We start from the raw sequence: 22,688 nt of genomic DNA, 5'->3' as shown, positions 1-22,688 counted from the left end.
ATTCCCTTCTCTGACCACCATGCGATCCAATTCTGTTACCAAATTGAACCCAATCTAAGGTCACCTGTCGTAGGGAGAGGGTACTGGAAGATTAAAAATTTCTTGTTGCAAGATGCTGACGTAACCGTAGAGTTCGATAATGTGTATAATAGTTTAAAATCCAGAAATAAGTACAATAATAATTTTGCAGAATGGTGGTCTTTCGACGTTAAAAACAAGATAAGGCAATTTTACAAATCAAAATTTTTTGAATTCAGTAATCGAAACCGAACTCAAAAAGATCTTTGTTACGCTAAGCTGAAACAGTTAGAAATCAAACAAATGAATGGTCAAAATGTGAGTGATGAATTAGCAAAAACCAAATCAGATATTATAAACATAGAAACTAATCGCCTAAAATCCATAAGCTCCAATTTTAAACCAAACACGATGTTGGAGAACGAAAAAATGGGTATTTACCAAGTATCTAAAATTGTTAAAATGCAATCTAACCCTAATGTGCTACAGCTAAAAAATGATAAAGGTGTTCTTTGTGATCAATTAGAAACTAAGCAAATAGTTTATGATCATTATAAGGATTTGTTCGCTGGCAGGCATGATAATGTTGCAGCTGACTGTATGTTGAATTCATTAACCAAAGTTCTAAGTGCAAATTCGAAACGAGATCTTATTGAACCCATAACAGAAAATGAATTGCTAGATACTATTAAACGCTGTACTTTGAAAAAAGCACCTGGGCCAGATGGGATCACCTACGAGTTTTATCTAGTTCACTACACTACATTAAAAACCGATCTACTAAAGCTTTTCAACGGAATATTTAACGGTTCAGTGAAACCATTAGAGAGTTTTTCCGATGGGATTGTGACACTAATCCCGAAAATAGGAAACAATAATGACATAAACAATTATAGACCAATTAGTCTATTGAACACCGACTACAAGCTTTTATGTAAAATTATCGCAAACCGTCTTAAGAAATGTCTTGAGGAAATTATTGATGAGGGCCAAACAGCTGGTATCAAAAACAAAAGTTGTACAGATAATCTCGACATCATTCGTACTCTTGTAATTGAAGCTCAACAATCAAAAAAATTCAAATTTGCTTTGCTCAGTCTAGATCTGGAGAAAGCTTTTGACAAGGTTTGCCATGAACGTTTGTGGGAAATCATGCTTAAGTTTGATATACCGCAACAAGTCGTAAACTGCATTAAGCAGCTATACAAAAATGCCTTTTCTAAAGTTTTAGTAAACGGGTTTTTGACACAATCCTTTAAAATAGAGAAATCAGTACGACAAGGTTGTCCTTTGTCAATGTTACTTTTCACGTTATACATTGACATAAGACATTTAAATAAAAGTTTATCGGGAATTCTGATTTTGAACAGATTTGTACGTGTTCTTGCTTTCGCAGATGATTTGACTTTGATCATTAGATCTGACCAAGAAATTGATGCAGTGATGGGAATTTTAGAAAATTTCTCTAAATTCGCTGGTATAAAGCTGAATTTAAGGAAATCAGGTTTTTTGCGTTTTAACAATTGTGTGATAGGACCACAGAAGATCACTGAAAAAGATGAATTGAAAATTTTAGGTATTTTTATTGGTACCAATTATAGAAAAGTAGTCGAAACCAACTACAGAAAAGTTATTCAAGCAATAAATGCTACAATCCAAGCTCATATGTCTAGAAGACTAAATCTTTTGGAAAAGGTCGTTGTTTTAAACACCTATATTCTCTCGAAATTGTGGTATGTTGCTCAAATCTTACCAGCCAGCAATATACACATTGCACAAATACGTAAAATAACGGGAAGTTTTTTATGGGGTTATCATAGAATCTTTAAAATAGAACGCTCACAATTATACTTGCATTATTTTAAGGGAGGGTTGAATTTAATAGATGTAGACACTCAGTGTAAATCTTTTTTCGTGAGAAGTTTACTTTTCAAAGGTGCCACTGCTATAAGTCACTATTTGATAAGAACACACAATTTGAAAGGACTAAGTTTAAATACACAACGTCTTATTCAGAAAGCAAAAGAATTCAAAGATATGACGCATCTAGTAACTAACAAGCAAATTTATGAATACATGTTAACTAAACTAAATATTGAAATTAAGGTTGAAAAAAAGTATCCTCAAATACATTGGGAAGTAGTATGGGAGAACATCAATCAAAACTTTTTAAGTTTATCAGCTAGGTCAACATTGTATGAGATATTTAATGACATCATTCCGAACAAAATTAAAATGTTTAACAATCTTGCTAACATAGATAGCTTTTCATGCGATGTGTGTGGAAAACCAGATAATAACGTCCATCGGTTTATGAATTGTATAAAAACATCTGATATATGGAACTGGGTGTCTGACATAATCAGAAATCGATTAAAAATTAAAATAACTTCTCCACATTTGCTACTTTATCGTGGAATAGGAAAACATAATTGTAGATTAAAAGCAGCATTATGGCTAGTATGTGAAGCAATAGTGTACAATGTCAAAAATCATAAGAATCCAAGTTTATACATGTTCAAGAAAGATATACAAGATTATAGATGGAATAATCGCATACTGTTTTGTAAACATTTCAAAAACTATCTTAACATCTGTTGAACACCAACAGAATTTAGTTAATGATTAGAATTAAGGTACATTTTATTAAAAAAAAAACACTATGTTAGTTAGACTATACATTGTTATGTTTGTGAATGTTATAAAAAGTTAAATAAACAGCAAAAATGAAAAAAAAATATAGGACCTTATGTGTTTAAAAAAACACGGACTCTTTAGCAAATTTCTGTTCGTTACTAGTTTTACATAGGTAGTTGGTGGTTCTAATTTCTAACAATTTCATCTGATAATAATGAGGTACATTCATAAAGAAACATTAACTCAATTTATGATTTTCAACTAGATATATTTAATAATTAAAAAAAACATGCTACGCACATGGAAACACTTCATTGAGTCTCAACATATTCCGATATAAATTTTCTAGGTCACGCTCTCGTTCTGTGGCGAAGTTGATTAACAAGCCATGTCTAGCATACTGAGTAGTCGTGAAGTCGAAGCCCAATATAGCAATTCCGTTTTTTTTTTCAATCTTTGCATTTCAATTTGTCCAAACTGTACATGGACTTCAGGTGTTTTAAAACAAATTAAACCCTAGTTGGTAAGGGATTAGATATATTTTGGTATTATACGCAATTTTGAGACAGCTTAGTAAAATGTAGTAGTTAAATGATAATTCTTAGGCCCCAGTGCGTATCGTACCTTCGTGCTGTGCGTACACGAATTCTCTCTGCTCTTAGGAGTTTTCTTAAAAACTACCTATAAAATATATATAAAACAGTACTATTCAGTGCTAAAATTAAAAACCATACTTTTCAGTGCTTTTAAACAGTACTTTTCAGTACTGTTTTTTTTCTTGGCGACAGCTAGCGGTGGTAATCCTTCTTGGACACCGTCTTGGGAAAAACCTCTAAGGATGTCTTGTCTCCTTTCGTTAAAGCTTAAGGAGTTCGATCTCCGTTAGACATGGGAACATTTTCAGAAACCTGGGAGAAATTACCAGAAACCCCACTCAGTGCCGTCGGTGCCAAAAGTGCGGTCATGGTACAACAAATTGTCGCATGGATGCTAAATGCATGGTTTGCGGAGGTTCTTCTCACGCTTAGGACGTCTGTCCAGTGAAGGAAGATACCGATAAGTTCTTATGCGCCAATTGCGGGGGAAATCATAAGTCAAATTATTGGGCTTGCTCTTCGCGAAGGCGAGTCGTCGAGTCTCGTGCCAGGCAGATGCACAGTAATAACCGTCACGATAACAGTCGTTTCCGCAATTTGCCAGGTAGAGTTTCGAACAATACTCATTTTTCAGTTAACGATCGCTTAATAAAGAATCATACCCATCAGGTAGATAACAGTCATGCTCATTCACAAACTAATTTTAATCCGTCTGTTAGTCGTTCTAATCTTTTAATTTAGAATGTATCTTACCCGAGAAAAATCCTTTGCCGATATTGTTGCAGCTAATTTGAACTCCTCCTTTTTTCAAACTATGAGTACCCATTCTAATTGTTTCAAATCAAATGGAAAAACCCTGCCGCCACAGGAAACTTCTACTCCGCCTCTTCTTCTACCTAAAATTCTAACGGGAAATCATCAGATAATGTACCCACTTCAAGTGATATGTCTGCTTCTAATTTTAATTTCCTAACTGAACAATTGAATCTAATGATTGATGCAATGTTCAAAGCCACCACTATTACTGAAGCAGTCCAAATAGGTGTAAAATTTACAAATCAAATTGTTATTGGATTACGTTTTTCTAATGGATCCAAATAATTTCAATATTTTAAATTGGAATGCTCGTTCCTTGAATGGAAAAGAGGACGAGCTGTTTAATTTTCTTACAGCTAATGACGTGCATATAGCAGTTATTACTGAAATGTATTTGAAACCTGGATCCAAACTCAAAAGAGATCCAAACTTTTTTGTTTATCGTAATGATCGTCTTGATGGGGCATGTGGAGCAGTTGCAATCATCATTAATAGGCGTATAAAACATAAACTGTTTTCGTAATTTGAAACTAAAGTTTTTGAAACTTAAGGTGTTTCAGTTGAAACACAGCTTGGTAAATATACTTTCACAACTGCCTATTTGCCTTTTCAATGCTCTGGACCACAAGTTGATTTGCTCCAAATTGACTTGTGAAAATTGACTCGCAATAAGTAAATTTTTTTGTCATTGGTGACTTTAATTCTAAACATCGGGAGTGCTCTTCAGGATATTTCTCAATTATATACCCTGATAGCCCTAAGTGTTTCTCCTCTTGTGTAAATCCATCTACGATTGATTTGTTCTTTACCGACTCTAGTCATCACTGTAGCCAATTAGTTACTCATGCTGATTTTGATTCTGATCATGTCCCTGTTACATTTCAAATATCCCATGAAGCGATTCTCAATCCTATCAGCTCCACTTTCAATTATTTTCGAGCCGACTGGAATATATATGAAACATATATTGACTCTAATCTTGATGTAAACATTTCTGTAGAAATAAAACATGATATTGACAATGCTCTTGAAACTTGAATAATTGTTGAAGCCAGGAGCATTGCAATTCCAAAATATGAAGTGAAATTTGAAGGCCGTGATTATAGATGATGATCTTAAAATCTTGATCCGTCTTAAAAATGTGAGGAGAAGGCAATTTCAACCCACTTGCGATCCTGCTATGAAAATTATATGGCAGGACTTGCAGAAAGAAATCAAGAAACGTTTTTCCCAACTAAGAAACAAAAATTTTGAAAATAAAATTTCTCAATTGGATCCTGGCTCTAAGCCTTCTTGAGAATAATCTAAAATGTTGAAAAAACCTCAGAAGCCAAAACCGGCATTGAAAGAGGAAAACAAATTATTACTAACTAATTGTGAGAAAGCTCAAAAACTTGCTATGCAGTTTGAAAGCGGGCACAAATTTAATATAGACTTACTAGTCCAATTGAAAATCAAGTTGCTCAGGAAATATTTTCAATCAAGGGACATTTTCGTAAATGCCTGGGAGACTAATTTGGAAGAAGTGAGAACTTTAATAAAAAAATGTGATTTCCTGGCAATGATGGAATTTTCTACATCCTCATCAAGAATTTTCTAGAAAGTAGCTTATCATTCTTAGTTGATACATTTAACAAATATTTTCAATTGGCATATTTTCCTGACAAATGGAAAAATGCTAAGGTTGTTCCAATATTTAAACCATACAAAAATCCTGCAGAAGCTTCCAGCTATCGTACAATCAGATTGCTTTCCTCCATCAGTAAACTTTTTGAAAAGGCTATTTTGAACAGAATGATGGTCCACATCAACGAAAATTCAATTTTTGCCAATGAACAGTTCGGATTCCACCATGGACATTCCACCACTCATCAACTTTTACGTGTAACAAATTTGATTCGTTCCAACAAATCTGAAGGCTATTGTACTGGTCTTGCTTTTCTAGATATAGAAAAAGCATTCGACAGTGTTTGGCATGAAGGTTTGATTGTAAAATAAAAAATAATAATTTTCCAACAAACATTGTAAGAATAATTCGAAGTTATCATTAATTCGTGCACTTCAGGGTAATTATCAGAACTTCAGATCTGAAAGACTTCCTGTAAGAGCTGGTGTTCCTCAAGGCAGCATTTTGGGGCCAATATTATACAATACTTTCACATCTGACTTACTTGAGTTACCTCAGGGATGTCAAAAATCCTTGTTTGTGGATGACACAGGCCTCTCCGCCAAAGGACGAAGTCTGCGTGTCATCTGTAGTCGATTGCAGTGTGGATATTTTTTCTTCATTCTTTCCAAAACTAATAATATTCCCACATAAATCAAAAGATCTTTATTTGAAGCCTGCGAGTAGACATGTTGTCACGATAAGAGGGGTTCCAATAAATTGGTCAGACGAATTTAAGAATCAAGGGCTCATGCTAGTTAAGAATTTAACTTTCAAAAATCACATTGAGGGCAGTCAAGCCAAATGCAACAAATATGTAAAATGTCTCTATCCACCTATTAATAGAAAATTTGTCTTAAGAACAAGCTTTTGATATTCAAACAAATTTTCAGGCCAGCCATGTTGTATGCTGTACCAATATGGACTAGTTGTTGTTATACCAGAAAGAAAGCTCTGCAGAGAATTCAATTTTTTTTTTAAATTTTGAAAATGATTCTAAATGTGTTCAATGAGTTACAGTTGTGTTCAGAATAATAGTAGTGAAAGCCGATTTTCATACAAAATGCTCAACTTTGGCATGCTGTAACTTTGTCTCCATATAAGCAATCGGCATATAATTTTGGCAGTGAACTACAAATATTCTTAATTTTACTACCACACGATTTGAAAAAAAGCACAATACCGGCTAAAAGCAAAAAGTTAAGCACCAGGTGAAATCGCTCAAAGTAATTGTAGTTTATCTCTTGTTAATTTTTTTTCAGCAACAATTTTATAAAAGATTGGCTTGTTTATACATTTATGGCTTGGGTGGAAATGGTTGAAACGATGAATAAAGAAAAATTAAATAACTTAAAATACAGCAGATATTTAAATTAATAAAACTACTATTATTTTGAGCGATTTCACCTGGTGCTTAACTTTTAGCCGAGAGTGTGAAGTTTTTCAAATCTTGTGATAATAAAATTGAGTATATTTGTAGTTCACTGCCAAAAGTTCATGCCTATTGCTCATATGGAGACAAAGTTACAGCATGCCAAAGTTGAGCATTTTGAATGAAAATCGGCTTTCACTACTATTATTCTGAACACAACTGTACATGTAATATCCAATGTTGAATCATTGGAACAAATGTCAAATAACATAATTAATTATTTCAGGCAAAAATCGTTTCAATCTTCTATTGCCACGATTAATGCGTTATATGTTTAGGTTAAGTTAGGTTAAGTATATTCAAAGCGTTTTTCTCTTATCAGCAGGTGAAATCAACTCACCTGTAAGAAATCTGAACTGGTACATTGTAAATGAAATGTAATATGTTGTTAACAAAATGTTAATAAAATCTTAAATTTGTTTTACCAAATTAGGATGATAGTGTTGTCTAATAACACAGAAGACCTAGATATAAGAAATGAGTGCAATGTTTAAAATGATACTAATAACATATTTAAAATTAAAAAAAAATAAAAAGTCGAGAACATTTGGCTTTAGGACAATTGGTCGAAAGAAATTAGAACATTTCGTCTAAAGATTAATTAATAATAGTTGAACTAAAAATCGTTTGGTACAATGGATAATCTTGACAGTGTTTTTAAAGGATATATTTTTTTCACTAAAAATTATTAACAAATCTATCTACATGATAATTATTTCCTACGCTCTATTGACTGATTAACGATAGAGTAAGGTGGGGCAAAAGTTCGAACTTAGTGGTATAAACAAAGTTTCCAGGAAAACAATAGCAGTTAAAACAAAACAAATACCGTACAGTGAACCTTCAACATATTGGCTATAATTTTGCTGAACAAACTTGTGTCAAAATATTTACCCATTTTTACTTATAACAGTTTCAAAATTGATTGTCTTATTCGAACTTTTGCCCCACCGGTGGGGCAAGAGTTCGAATCTAGTGTGGGGCAAAAGTTTGCTGGCTAAAACACTAAATATCGATCTTTTATGACAGGCATACTTTACACCAGCCGTAAACTTAAGTTTGACGAAATATACACACTAAATTTTCATCGAAAAATTGCCCAAAACCGGGTTAATTGTAATATACTCAAAAATAGCAGTTTCTCGCAAAACTAAGTGGAAATGTAAAATTTTGGTGACAATTTTCACACGATCAGACAAATTTAACTAAATTTGAAGATAATATGCGGATTTTAGGCAATAAGCAAATTTTTCCGTGAGTTTATACATGGGTCGAACTTTTGCCCCGCTGATTCGAACTTTTGCCCCACTATGGGCCAAAAATTGTTTTCAAGCATTTATGCAAAAACTAATACACCTCAAAGCAACCTTATGATAGGCCTAGAAACGCCCTTACATAAAATATTGAAAAAGATTTTATCTTTAATTGGTTCAATGCAACGAAAGTTTGACCAAAAATTACAATATTCACGTCGAAAAACAACAAATAGCCATAGCTTTTCCAAATCTCAATCGATTTTTATGATATTTGGATAGAAAGTCTCTTACTTGAATAGCTTTCGAACCACCATGACATTTATAAGATTTGTTTTAAATTGAGCTAGAAATCTTAAGAAGAAACTCTTACCCCACTCGAACTTTTGCCCCACTTTACTCTAAATTTGCGACGATCGACGCGCCACCATAGAGTAAGGTGGGGCAAAAGTTTGACCTTAGTGGTATAATCAAAGTTTCCAAAAAAACAATAGCAGTTAAAACAAAACAAATACCATACAGTGAACCTTCAACATATTGGCTATAATTTTGCTGAACAAACTTGTGTCAAAATATTTACCCATTTTTAGTTATAACAGTTTCAAAATTGATTGTCTTATTCGAACTTTTGCCCCACCGGTGGGGCAAGAGTTCGAATCTAGTGTGGGGCAAAAGTTCGCTGGCTAAAACACAAAATATCGATTCTTTTATGACAGGCATACTTTACACCAGCCGTAAACTTAAGTTTGAAGAAAAATACACACTAAATTTTTATCAAAAAATTACCAAACACCGGGTTGATTGTAATATACTCAAAAATACCAGTTTTTCGCAAAACTGAGTAGAAATGTAAAATATTGGTGACAGTTTTCACACGATCAGACTAATTTAACTAAGTTTGAAGATAATATGTGGATTTTAGGCAATTTGCAAATTTTTCCGTGATTTTATACATAGGTCGAACTTTTGCCCCAATGATTCGAACTTTTGCCCCACTATGGACCAAAAATTGTTTTCAAGCATTTATGCAAAAACGAATACACCTCAAAGCAACCTTATGATAGGCCTAGAAACGCCCTTACATAAAATATTGAAAAAGATTTTATCTTCAATTGGTTCCTTGCAACGAAAGTTTGACCAAAAATTACAATATTCACGTCGAAAAACAACAAATAGCCATAACTTTTCCAAATCTCAATCGATTTTTATGATATTTGGATTGAAAGTCTCTTACTTGAATAGCATTCGAACCACCGTAACATTTATAAGATTTGTTTTGAATTGACCTAGAAATCTTAATAAGAAACTCTTACCCCACTCGAACTTTTGCCCCACTTTACTCTATATCATATAATGGAGGTTATTAGAACTAACTTGGAGGTGATGATTTCGAGGTTATTTGGCAATTTGGAGTTTAAAATCACCTCCAAACACTAGCGATTTTGCGGTGGGATGTTGACGTTTGATCACGAATAACGTGGTTACTTAGTATTTGTAATAGTGTTTATATAGGATAAACCAAATCGAAAATGTTTTCATTCTCCAGCCTTTTTTGGATTGGAATAAGGGACTTTTTTTATTTTAACAAATTTTGTAGAAGTTTGAAAATAATTGTGTCTATTGCTGAAACTTGTTTCACTTCTTTTTCTTCTTCTTCTTGGCATTACGTCCTTACTGGAACAGAGCCTGCTCTTCAGCTTAATGTTCTTATGAACACTTCCACAGTTATTAACTGAGAGCTTCTGTGTCAATGTTGCCATTTTTCGCGTTCATATATCGTATGGATGATACTCTATTCCCAGGGAAGTCAAGGAAATTTCAATTAGGTAAAGATCAGACACCTTCAGCATGGCTTTGCTTTGTAACCGCGGACTCAAACCACTCGGCTAAGCAAGGCCTCATGAACATTGTTTAAACATTTGTTGAATTTATTATTTTTTCAAAATATCATCGTTTTTTGAAAAAAAAAATCATCCTAACTTTGTTTGTCGTTCAGTCATTGGAATGTAAAACATTGTTAAATTTGTAAGTTTTTCAAAATGCCATCATTCTGTCATCGCTGCTGAATTTTATCCAATAGCAACTTCCAGTATGAGTACACAAAAAGTTTTATCTTTCAATTTTACATGTGGCCGTGGATGAGAATTTTAATTGCGGGGACAGCCCTGATACAATTAGGCGTAGAGCAGATTAGACAACAATGTTTTTATATATGCACTGTTATTCGAAAAATGAAAGGGCCAATTTTGATGAAAATGACTTATAGGAAACAATTGCATTGAATGTTCTGCCTGTAGAATACGTTTTTCTACGGTGAATTATTGTTTTGATTGTGACTTCCAGCTTAGTTACATTCCTTGGGCAAACACGTGGCTTTGATAACAGAGTCGATGACTTCAATAGATAAAAACATGATAATTGATTCAATCGAAAATAATCAAACAAGATAATTGTTTTTCTTCTTCTTCTTCTTTCTGGCGTTAACGTCCCACTGGGACAGAGCCTGCTACTCAGCTTAGTGTTCTAATGAGCACTTCCATGTGAGAGCTTTCTTTGCCGATTGACCATTTTTGCATGTGTATAACGCGTGGCAGGTATGAAGATACTCTATGCCCTGGGAAGTCGAGAAAATTCCTTTACGAAAAGATCCTTGACCGGTGAGATTCGAACCCACGACCCTCAGCTTGTTCTTGCTTGATAGCTGCGCGTTTACAGCTGCGGCTATCTGGGCCCCGCAGATAATTGTTTTTATCTAATGCATTATTTTTTACGTACTCTACCTTGTTATCCTAGCTGACGGGGTTGGTGGTCTAATGGCTACCGCTTCAGCTTCTTATGCACAAGGTCATGGGATTAATCACAGGCCCGCCCCTTTCCTCGTACTTTGTAGTTGTATCTTTCACTTGCTTCTATCTTCCACTATCAATCTATCACGCTTCTCGTTCATAGCAATCGCTAGAACCAGAGACGGACAAGAAACCGTTTCCATACGCTTCCATTCTTTCATCATTATAGCACGTCTTTCCTTACGCCTGATACATAGACAGTCTGCTAACCAAAGAGCAAACCTCTCTGCCATGCCCTTCTCCCAACCCATACACTCCCGCATGAACTGGCGTAGATGCAGTCGAACTCCACGGTCTACAGTTGGCCAGTTTAAGTGCAACAAAATTTCTTCCCTCTTCCTCATTAGTCTGCATTCTGACGTAGCAGGCGCCATTGTTGCCTAAAAAAAGATCACCAGCACTTATACACTGAATGTGTCTGTTAGTCCCAAGCAGTCATTGAGTGCAACTGATCTGGCAATACAGGAGTAGCAACCACGGGCGGTCAATCAAACTCAAGCTCAAACTCTACCTTGTTATCTTAGCATTTGCATCCACCAGTAATAGCACCATGATTATATAACTCATTTTATATATTATATAACCTTTTTATATAACTCAATACCTCACGTCAAAATGACTCTCTGTAAAATAATCTGAAAAAATCCTATTCGACTATTTTTTTGACTAAAGTCCTTTCAACTAAATAGTATGCTTCTTAAAACAATTGAATTCTTTTCGACCAAGTGTCCATTCGACTAAATATCATATATTCGCAACATTCGAGCTCGGTTTAACTGAATAGCTGCGCATTAAATTGTACTTCCATATGAGCCCCGTACAATAATGTTTAAAAATCGCGGCCATGTTGTAAAGTTGTCATGTCAAATTCAATTTAGAAGAGAAATGGAGATTCTTTTGTTTCAAATTGTATTTCGAAACAATTGGTTTATGCTTTACACAACACTTTATTGAATTTTCTTTTGGTGCTTGAATTTATATCACTGCGATTATTTCGAAGACATAATATTAATCAACGCATTGAACTTACAAATGAAAACACAAACGTTAAATGTCAACAGAGATATAGGGAAAGTGTACCAGTTATGGCCATAGTGGTTCCCTATTTTGACATAAGTGATATTCTGAAAATTTTCACATTTTAAATCTATTTAATGTTTTAACATCAAGATATATATTAAATCTAACTTCTACACACACACAAATTTTCAAAATTTGAAGATATTAAAGTAATTACGTATGGCGAAATAAAGAACCACTGTGTCCATAACTGGTACACCTACCCTATTACTAAAAGTTTTGAAGACAATTAAACTTGAATGAATTACCAATCAAATGAAGAAAGGTGCATATCCAATGATATTCACCACCATACAATGTATGAAGTTATAAGTTTATGAGTGCCAAAAAAATTGTCCGGGAAGTAGACAATTTGGGAATTGAGGTATTGGGAATCTGGCGTACCGGGAAATGACATTCGGGGGACCTTAATTTAACACTTCAGTCGTCGCGCTGTTGTATTTTGTACAACACTGTTGAAAAAACCTCGCTTTTCGTGCACAACAGTAGCGTGGTGGTTCTGACGGTGGCAAACTGCGCGACGACTGGAAGGTTAAGGAAGATAGTAGCAGTAGCAACGAAAACGGCCTACGTTAAATCTCATTGTTTCGCCGCTTCCAAGATTATAGCCAAACGTAGTATGTACTCATTTCCAACACAGACTCCCATATTTTACAGTATACAAAACTGCAAATCGATCTTGCAAGGCACATTGGGGAAATCCGAACCCAAAGGTGGAAAAAATTGATAACTTTCCCAATAGAAAGACTAAAAATAAGTTTTAGAGCTCGTTCACAAGGAAATTTTCTCAGGAATCGATTGGTGATGGTTTCATAAACGTGGGATCGCTCTGGGATAAGCTATGGTGCCCGTTTTGCCCCGATTCCTTGGAAATTTTTGATTTTCATGTTATTTTGTATAAAATTGTTTTATTATGGAGACTATTACTAATGAATTCCGTCATTTATGGTCCATTCAACAATGTTTTATAGAGAAAGTTGTAAAAAGATGGAAATTTAGGGGATTATGGGGCCATATGTACAATGCAAAATTTTCGAAGAGGAATTTTTGTTTTTAATTTTTTCAACGTGTTGTTGAAATAAATTATAAAATAGTAAAATAATCATGAATATAGCTTGCAAAAATTAGTTGTAGTGAAATTTGTAGAAAATCTATGATTATTAATTATGCTCTATGCAAAATATTGTGATTAATTTACCTTCTTATATCACAAATTCCAAACATTTCCAAACGGTATGCGATAGTTTGGGTACACGATATTCATCTAAATGATTGATTGCCGTTAGTCTCATCGATAGGAGATAGTGGGAGCATATAGTTTTTTGGCTATTTTTGCCCAATTCCCCTAAAAACGATGTGTTTAATAATTAATTGAACAGATCAAATCAGATCCGAATCAAATTTGTTATGTATTGAATTGTTTATTATGTATCTGATACAATATTTAAATCATAAAATATAGGAGATTATGGGGATCTTTTGCACAAAAATAAAAAAATAACCAAATAAAAAATAAAAAACAAAAATGAAACCATTTGCCTTTTTTTTCGATTGAAACAAATAACACAACAGGTTAGTTACACAATCACTACTGTAGCAATTTCGTGAGGATAAAAATTGCATTTTACGAGAAATTATTCGGGAAATAATTTTATCTTTTTACGGATATTTGGTATTACAATATTCCAATTGCCACTATAGAAAAAAAGACCATAAAAATGAAAATGCAGTTGTTAACAATGATCAATTCTAGTTTTTTTTTTTTCCAAAATCGATCATTAATTTAATTAGTATAATTTATTGTTACTATGTTTGTTATGTTGCCGCCCTTCCCATTTGCTGTAAACAGACTGCTTGTTGGTTGACATTTATGTCCCTCTTGGTGAATCATATTGTGTTAATATTGTAAACAGTTATTATGGTTACATTTATTTGACTGAATTTCAAGCATATTCAAGAGCTTTCCAAAATGCATAACATAAAGAAATTGTTTTCTTGATTTCAATGTTTTCATAAAAGAGTCCGAGCAAACTTGAACAACAAAAAGATAAACGCTGAGTCATCAGATAGCAAGCATTTTTTTTCTTAAATTGTTTTCATTTTGGTTGAATAAGCAGGCAACATAACAAACATAGCATAAATTCTACTAATCAAATGGATAACTGAGTATGTACAATATTGAGAATTGAGCATTTTTAACTACCACATCTTCAATAAAAATGTGCCATGTTGAAATATATGGAAGACTTTGTTTGTTCACTTTTATGATCACTTTTTATGTAGTAGGGTGTAGAGCTACTTGGGCACTTACATGATTCACTTTGGCACGGGGGATTTTTTCAGTTTAATTGTCTGAAACTTTGCAATAGAAACGTTTAAATACGACGCATACTCCGACCAAATATGAGCTTTGTTGCTTTCAAAAACCCCACTGCCGATTATTTTAATAACAAACATTCGTTAAAAGACAAATTTAATTCCCGAATAATTTCGTGTAAAATGTAATTTTATTCTCATGAACTTTTTACAGTAATGCAAATGCAGATAGTTTCTTAATGGATTCTTTTTCGAGTTGTTATTGTTTTTTTTTTTAAATTTATGTGTAGAAGATCCCCATAATCTCCTATGTTTTATGATTCAAATACTGTATCACCTACTAATAATCAATTTATTACATAATAAATTTAATTCGGAGATATCTGTTTAATTAATTATGGAAATAAAATCGCTTTTAGGGAAATTGGGGCAAAAATAGTCAAAACACTATATGCTCCCACTATCTCCTATCAATGAGTCTAACGGCAATCAATCATTTAGATCAATATAGTGTACCCAAACTATCGCATTACGTTTGGAAATGTTTGGAATTTATGATATAAGAAGGTAAATTATTCACAATATTTTGCATAGAGCATAATTAATGATCATAGATTTTCTACAAATTTTACAACAACCTATTTCTGCAAGCTATATTCATGATAACTTTACTATTTTAGAATTTATTTCAATAAAAAAAACACATTGAAAAATATAAAAATAAAAATTCTTCTTCAAAAATATTGCATTGTACATTTGGCCCCATGATCCCCTAAATTTCCATCTTTTTATAACTTTCGCTATAGAACATTGTTGAATGGACTATAAATAACGGAGTTTATGAGTAATAATATCCATAAAAAAAACAATTTTACACAAAATAACATGAAAACCAAAAATTTCCAAGGAATCTGGGCAAAACGGGCACCATAGCTTATCCCAGAGCGGTCCCACGTTTAACCATCACCAATCGATTCCTGAGAAAATTTCCTTTCTAACAAGCTATAAAACTTATTTTTAGTCTTTATATTGGGAAAGTTATCAATTTTTTTCACCTTTGGATTCGGAATTCCCCAAAGTGCAATGATGCGCCTAGGCCAGTGATGGAAAGTGGCTAGCATGTCTGCTGAATCGAAACAAACACAAAACAAAATGCTCGCGAGCAACAGAGTACTGATATACTCGCATCTGTCGTGCTCGTGAACAAAGCCAAAGTGAGTCGTAAACGTTTTCGGAGCTTTTATAGTCAATTGTGCTTTTGGGAGAAAGAAAACCCTTTTCCGTCCGAGATTCCTAGTTTTCAAGGGTTTTTTACTACACACTGGTCTGCAAAAGCATAAAAAGAGTGCGATAGTTTGCGAACTTTTTGCTTTTTCTTTTGGTAGGGTTTTTCTTGAGTTCAAATCAGCCTGTTCGCTAGTCTATCATATTTGTTTTGCGTTGGTTTACACTCGTAAGATGCTCCGTGATGTGAATATTTTCACCACTGTCTAGGCTAACTCTGTCGCACTCGGCTCCTTCTACTAGCATATAGGATGTTTTGTTGTATTTTCGGCAGATTTGTTCTCTTCGTCTTGTTCTAAAACCTATTAGGATCAAATTTTCAACCAATACTTTTAACATAAAAGCGCATCTCACCACTAAATTTCAAAACAGTTAGTGTACCAAACTTCCCATGACGAAGAGAAAAAATCGGCCGAATATACGAAAGTTGCCTTTGATCAAAGATGGTTAGAAGGAAAAAGATAACCGACTCCCGTCTTTTCTAGGCGACACGAATAGCGCCGCTCTGGTGAGTCAAAAGCCAACTAATATACAACGTTATCCTAATAACCACCAGATGTTGAAGTGTTCGTTTATGACATACACGCTTGAAAAAAGGTACACAGCTCAAACGGGGATTTCCGATACTGCCAATCATCTCTAACTGTGAGAAAAAGAAGACAAAACAACATGAATACTTTTTAGTATGTGTAAAAATTACACAAATGTTGTGTTGGTCGAGAAGATCCTGATTTTATGAGAGTCATACTCACTTCTGTGTAATAGTTCTTAATCGTGTTTGTTTTGATTTCTTCCACGTTTCGCTTTTTGATTGCACAATGATTTAAATTTAATTGAACATAATGTTCACGCGCTTTTCACTCAACAGATGGCAGCAGTGTTACTTGAATAGCGTGTCGTCGGCAAAATATATGGCAAAATAAAGAGTCGATCATCTTTTTCCTTTTGACCATCTTTGTTTTGATGCATTTACTACTATTTTGCTGTCCCACGTTTCAGGTCTGCCACCTTTTCAAATATTTGGCCGACAATTGCAATATCATCCACAAAGCAAATACATTGCCTGAAACTGTTGAAAATCGTTCCTCTGCTATTGCAACGTGCTCTCCATATTACAGCTTTTAGGGCATTATTAAATACAAGTTCATCACCTCGTAGTTCGTATTCATCAGTACAATTCAAACAAATCTTCATTCAATTTTCCATACCATCTATAGTCGCTCATATCAGGCTTGTGAGCTTCCAGGGCAGGGAATCCTGTTCTCATCCAGGATTCAGTTAATATTATCGTATGCCGGTTTTAAACTGATGAAAAGGAATTCATGGCATTTTTGATGAATTTGCGGTACATTTTTCTTGATCGGCTGTCCACTAAGGCAGCTTGATAACTTCACTCAAAATCGATAACTACGGGTGACAGAGAAATCGTCAACATCTTCTGGTTCATCTAGATGAGTTCAGCTCTGATACCACCCTTAACAGTTGCTTCATTTTTTCTTGAGCTTTCCAATAAATTCCTAAATCCCTTAAAGTGGGGAACTTGGATATTTTCTCCGATGTTGTGATTCTCATGGCATGTGGCTCTCAGCACTGTTCAGATGTACATCGAAATATTAATTCCACCTTTCGATTGCCTAGTGTTTATCCGTCAAGATGCTCCCATCTCCACCACTTCCGAATCTCGGCTCGCTGCACAGAGCCATTGTGGAATGCATTGAGCTTCTGTTAGAACTTTCCCTTAGACCAGTACTGTTCCACCATCTCCTTGCTCTCAGCCTCCTCAGGCGTTTTTTTTTTCCACGACAGAGGTGAGTCTGCTGTATAACCATTTTCGTCTATAATGTTCCTCGTTCTGCCGTAACCCTCTATGCTATGTATTGATTCGATACGTTTCATTATCTCATTTAGCCTATTGGATTGATTATTTTTCGCCATCGCAAATGACCATGTAATCACGTACTAATGTGATTTTTAAATCATTTTATGGTGACAAGACCAAACCATAAAAAAGCACTGGTGACAACTACCGCAGACCGGTGCACTCCATTTGCATCAGTCAGAGATTTTCCATTATTGTACCCTCCACTCAGTACTCTAATTTAATCACTAGCATGTTATACACCCAGTTAATTGCATTCCTGCAATCAATTAATATTTCAAACAATCTCTCCCTCTTGCTCGGGGCTTACAACAAATTAATTCCATAAACTACTTGTGGGACAAGTCCCATTTAGCGCCCACCGTCGTGTGTCGCATCGGAAAGTGTTTGAGGGGACTGCAGAACAATAAACGGCATCAATCATTCATGTCCAGCAGTGATTACCTCTATATTAGCATAAAGCGTTGGCTGTCGCCAGTAGCCTCATCACACAAACACAATCGTCTGTTTTGGAAAAGGATGGGGGTAAGTTGCTTGGAGCGAAATTCACTCACCGGGAGTCGGGCCGAGCAACCGTGTGAAATGCTTTAGTGGATTCCGAAAAGAGCAAAGAGCAAGTTGTTCACATAATTAAATATGAATTAGCTCGGGTGTGACGGCCGTCGTCCTTGAATGAACGAAGCTCGGATCTGCCTCGCTGAACTTTGCTTCCAATTCGGTAGATTTACGATATTGAATTAAAGTAGATAAGCGCAATACATCGAAGATCATCTTCTGCCAGTGACTTGCTTCTAGCGGAGCCTGGACAGACGAGTGTACGTGGCACCGGCTGTTGAAGAAGGTAATTTCCTTGTTAGAAATTTATGAGCAATAATGGATTTGTGGGGAGTTGTGAAAGCTCCATGAATAAGTTATGTATCGGTCCCACTAGACACACATTCACTCTTCTCGAAAGAGTACAATATTTGGCCAATATATTTTCTCAATCAAGTTAGATAGTTTCATAGACTGAGAAAAATACCTTTAACAATGAATTTATTCTTATAAATGTTTCAAAATGTTTTTTGAAAAAATTGCGCAAAAAAGAGATTTGATACTATGACATTCGAAATAAAGAGATTTTGTGATTCTATGGCACTACCCGGAATGCCAATATCAAGAATGCAATCCACCGGAAGATCATTTACCGGGAAATTTTCCATCGGAGACAAACCTTCCATTTTCTATGATCTTCATCAATCCATTTCGTTTCAACTCATATTTGCTTTCATTGATGTTTAACCTTTGCGTACCCAACGTCTATTTTTGAGGATTTTCAAATCTTCAATCAGCTTTTAAAAAGTCATTTCCAACCGATTTTTTAGAAATCAATGGCGTGCGATTCAGATTTGTATCAACTTGCAAGGGCCACACAGCAGAGCCGGTTCACTTTATAATTACGAATTCCGTTGAGGTCAGAACCTGCTGATTTAGATTTCAGGCAAATGTATCCTTCGGAGAAATGGTGTATTCAAAGGACTGACACTCGGGAAACTGACGTTCTTGGAAAAGATATTCAAGAAAGCGAAATTCTGGAAAAAATTGCACAACGGTTAATGGACTTCCAGTGAATGGTCTTTCGGTAATTTGCATTCCGAGTGATGAATTTCTGAGTAATACCCTAGAACCTATTGGGTAGATCATTAAACAACAACTGACCCACACTTATTCAAATTAATCCTTTTTATTACCATTTTTTAAAAGCATACTGTAAGCTAATACCGGCTTCCTATCTTTCTCCTCCCGCAGTTCCCATTACGATGGTGAGTGGTGTGCTCGGCAAGCAGGCAAGCCTTCCGTGTGACATCCGACCATTGGAGCGAGACGATGCTGTCTACATGGTGCTATGGTTCAAGGAGGAAGACAACGAACCACTTTACAACTTCGACATCCGAGGTCGTCAGATTGCCCAAGCGCGGTTATTCTCGTCGGAGAAATATTTTGGCAAGCGGGCATTCTTCCGGGCGACGAGCCATCCGGCGCAGCTGTTAGTGGACGACCTAAAACTCTCCGATGAAGGGGTTTACCGGTGCCGTGTGGATTTTCGCAACTCGCCCACCCGAAATGTTAAAATTAACTTCACAGTTGTAGGTAAGGAAAACCTGCTGTTACAACAACTCAACAAACTCCAAACAAGTTAATCGACCTAAGGTTCGAAACACAGTGTCGGGTACAAGGTGTTGGATTCGCTTGATAGAATTACGGTCATGGGCAGATAAAATGACATCTTAAGTATCATCACATTATGGTGTTGAACAATTCAAATGGATTCTGTGCACGTGACTCACATGGTTTGAACACTGAAGGATGGGTATATTTTCATATTGGAGGATGGTTTTTAAAATGCAGGTGTGAAAGAATCATCGAAAATTGAATGCTGCCTTGATTGCAGAAAGTCTGACAGGATAGTAGTTGGGGATTTTTTTTATTTCCGTACAAAGTGGGCCAAAGGGGCTCAGATTTTCATGAAACTTTTTCCACAGACAGGGCTCATCAATATATGAATAAAAAAAATTTAGAAAAATTCAGTGTCGCTTATTTTCCCGGAAAACCAAGTTGGATTTTTTTTGTTTTCCTCTGACACTACTTACTTTGAAAAATCATAACTCATGAACGAAGCATCGTAGAAACAAAGTTTTTTTTTATGAAAATGAAAGCAAATTTTCTCAGGAATTAAAAAAAAATTAACTGGAAACAGATTTCTACAAAATTTTCCACCGTTGAGAAAATTCGTAAAGAAAAGCCGGAAAAACTATGCTCCAACTCGTGAAAAATTATCAAAAAAATATTTTTGAGAAGATAGTTTTATAAACTTTGATCGCTGAAATTTTTGAAATGTACTCATTTTTCGTTTTTGAGTTATGGCCAATTTTGTAAAAAAATGTGCATATGTGCCATTTTGAGCCTTTTCTTTGAAAAATCATAACTCAAGAAAGAAGCATCGTAGAAACAAAGTTTTTTTATGAAAATGAAAGCAAATTTTCTCAGGAATAAAGAAAAATTAACTGGAAACAGTTTTCTACAAAATTTTCCACCGTTGAGAAAATTCGTAAAGAAAAGCCAAAAAAACTCTGCTCCAACTCGTGGCAAATTTTCAAAAAATGTATTTTTGAGAAGATAATTTCATAAGCTTTATTCGCTGAAATTTTTGAAGTGTACTTTTTTTTTTGTTTTTGAGTTATGGCCAATTTTGTGGAAACTGACCATATACTTTTCTTTGAAAACCCTTATTTCAATCGAAGCATCGGAAAAACAAAGATTTTTTATCAAAGCAATTGCAAATTTTCTTAAACATCTGAAAAAAAAAAGATATGGGATTGGTTTTAATGAAGTATAAGTCGGAATGGATGATATTTTTCATAAAAAATTACACCGCTAAGAAAAACTGAAAAAAAAATTGTTTCTGCCTCAATTTTTCATTACACTGAAAAGGGATTCTTTCTTTTCTATGGAACAAATAGGTTTCAATGCAAGGAATGGACCCCTTAGTAGCTGAAATTCATTCTATACGCTTTTCTGCAATGATATCTCAGACGCATGTACGTTTTGTGGAGTCTAACAACAAATTCAATGTCTTTACTTCATAGTACGTCTATGAAACATACAAAATCATTCGATTTTTCCAGTGAAATATGCATTTGAAATACTGTTGTCCGAATGCCTATTATGGACCCTCCCGGGGTCCATAATAGGATTGTTTACAAATTTGACGTTGCGTATTATGGACCCTCCATTTGATTCCCATGTAATCCGGCTCGCTGCCGACGAGCCTTTTATGGACGCACCAGGAAATGCGTATTATGGACCCTCTTGTGTGGTTTCATTTACAAAACTGTTCAAATATCTGTATTTATGCGTCTCAAACCAAATATTTTGCCTGAAACTGCTGGCTAACAATGTAATCAAAGTTCCCCTGGTGGATTTTCATAGGAATAAAGATGCTTTGAGTGTTAATTTTATGTTTTTCTGTAGGGGGTCCATAATACGCAAAGGGTCCATAACCGGCATCGACTCCCTAAGAATATTATTTTTTTTTTTTAATTTTATTTATTCAATTATTCAGTATATAACTAATATTTTCATCCTAATACTATCTATTTTTTTAACCGGGAAGATTGTCTTTGGTTGCTAACACCAGAAGATTTTCGTTTCTTTGTATTATTAAGAACAAAGCATGCTGTATTTTCTTGGTTTTCATGCGCATCTGAGAATTCACTAGCAAAAATGCTTCGTTCGTCTTTTGGTATAGGTAAATGAATGATATTTTTTGTGCCAGAAATTGAAACAAGGTTAGAAAATCTTTCATGAAGAAATTTTTCAGCCTCTGAATAGTCATTTTCAGTTGCATAGATAAATTCTCAATCTTTTTTGAATTGCTCTTTCACCTTTTGCGACACAGCCCAGTCGAAAAATTGTTTGGCGTTATTAATTTCTGCTGACTTTCTAATACTAACATCTCTAGCCATTCGCTTAACCCACCGTCGGTCGCCCTAGTGTACTGAGTACACGCACTTTGCGAAAACTCGAAAAACACGATGAAAACCCCTTCAAATTGATCCGGGTGTTGGTTCTATTCAAAAATCTACACTTCTTCTTGCTTGTAGGGAAGAAATTTTTCGAAAAATTCAACGAAAAGTATTCGAAAACTTCGTGTTTCTAACCTAAGTTTTTACGCGTGTACTCAGTACACCAGTGCGACCGCTCGTGTAACTTATTTTTACCGGGCCCGTCAAACGAGCGGTCGCATCGTGTACTGAGTACACGCGGAGCATTTTGATTATAAATCTAAAACAAGGCAAGATAGAATATTGATGTCTTCGGCAAAT

At 34.9% G+C, this 22,688-nt stretch overlaps 1 protein-coding gene across 1 annotated transcript in view; it reads left to right on the top strand.

The window, feature by feature from the left end:
- The window catches only part of LOC5570293 (hemicentin-1), a 409,353-nt gene that overhangs the window by 157,150 nt on the left and 229,515 nt on the right, over positions 1 to 22,688 (top strand). Inside the window, exon 3 of the mRNA XM_021853033.1 lies at positions 19,612 to 19,953. Coding sequence (XP_021708725.1) covers positions 19,612 to 19,953 — 342 coding nt within the window. The remainder of the gene's footprint in view (positions 1 to 19,611; positions 19,954 to 22,688) is intronic.

The sequence above is a fragment of the Aedes aegypti genome, chromosome 1 (genome assembly GCF_002204515.2).
Source record: "Aedes aegypti strain LVP_AGWG chromosome 1, AaegL5.0 Primary Assembly, whole genome shotgun sequence".
Taxonomy (NCBI): domain Eukaryota; kingdom Metazoa; phylum Arthropoda; class Insecta; order Diptera; family Culicidae; genus Aedes; species Aedes aegypti.
The sequence above is the reverse complement of the archived record's forward strand: the minus strand, read 5'-3'. Positions and strand labels throughout refer to the sequence as shown.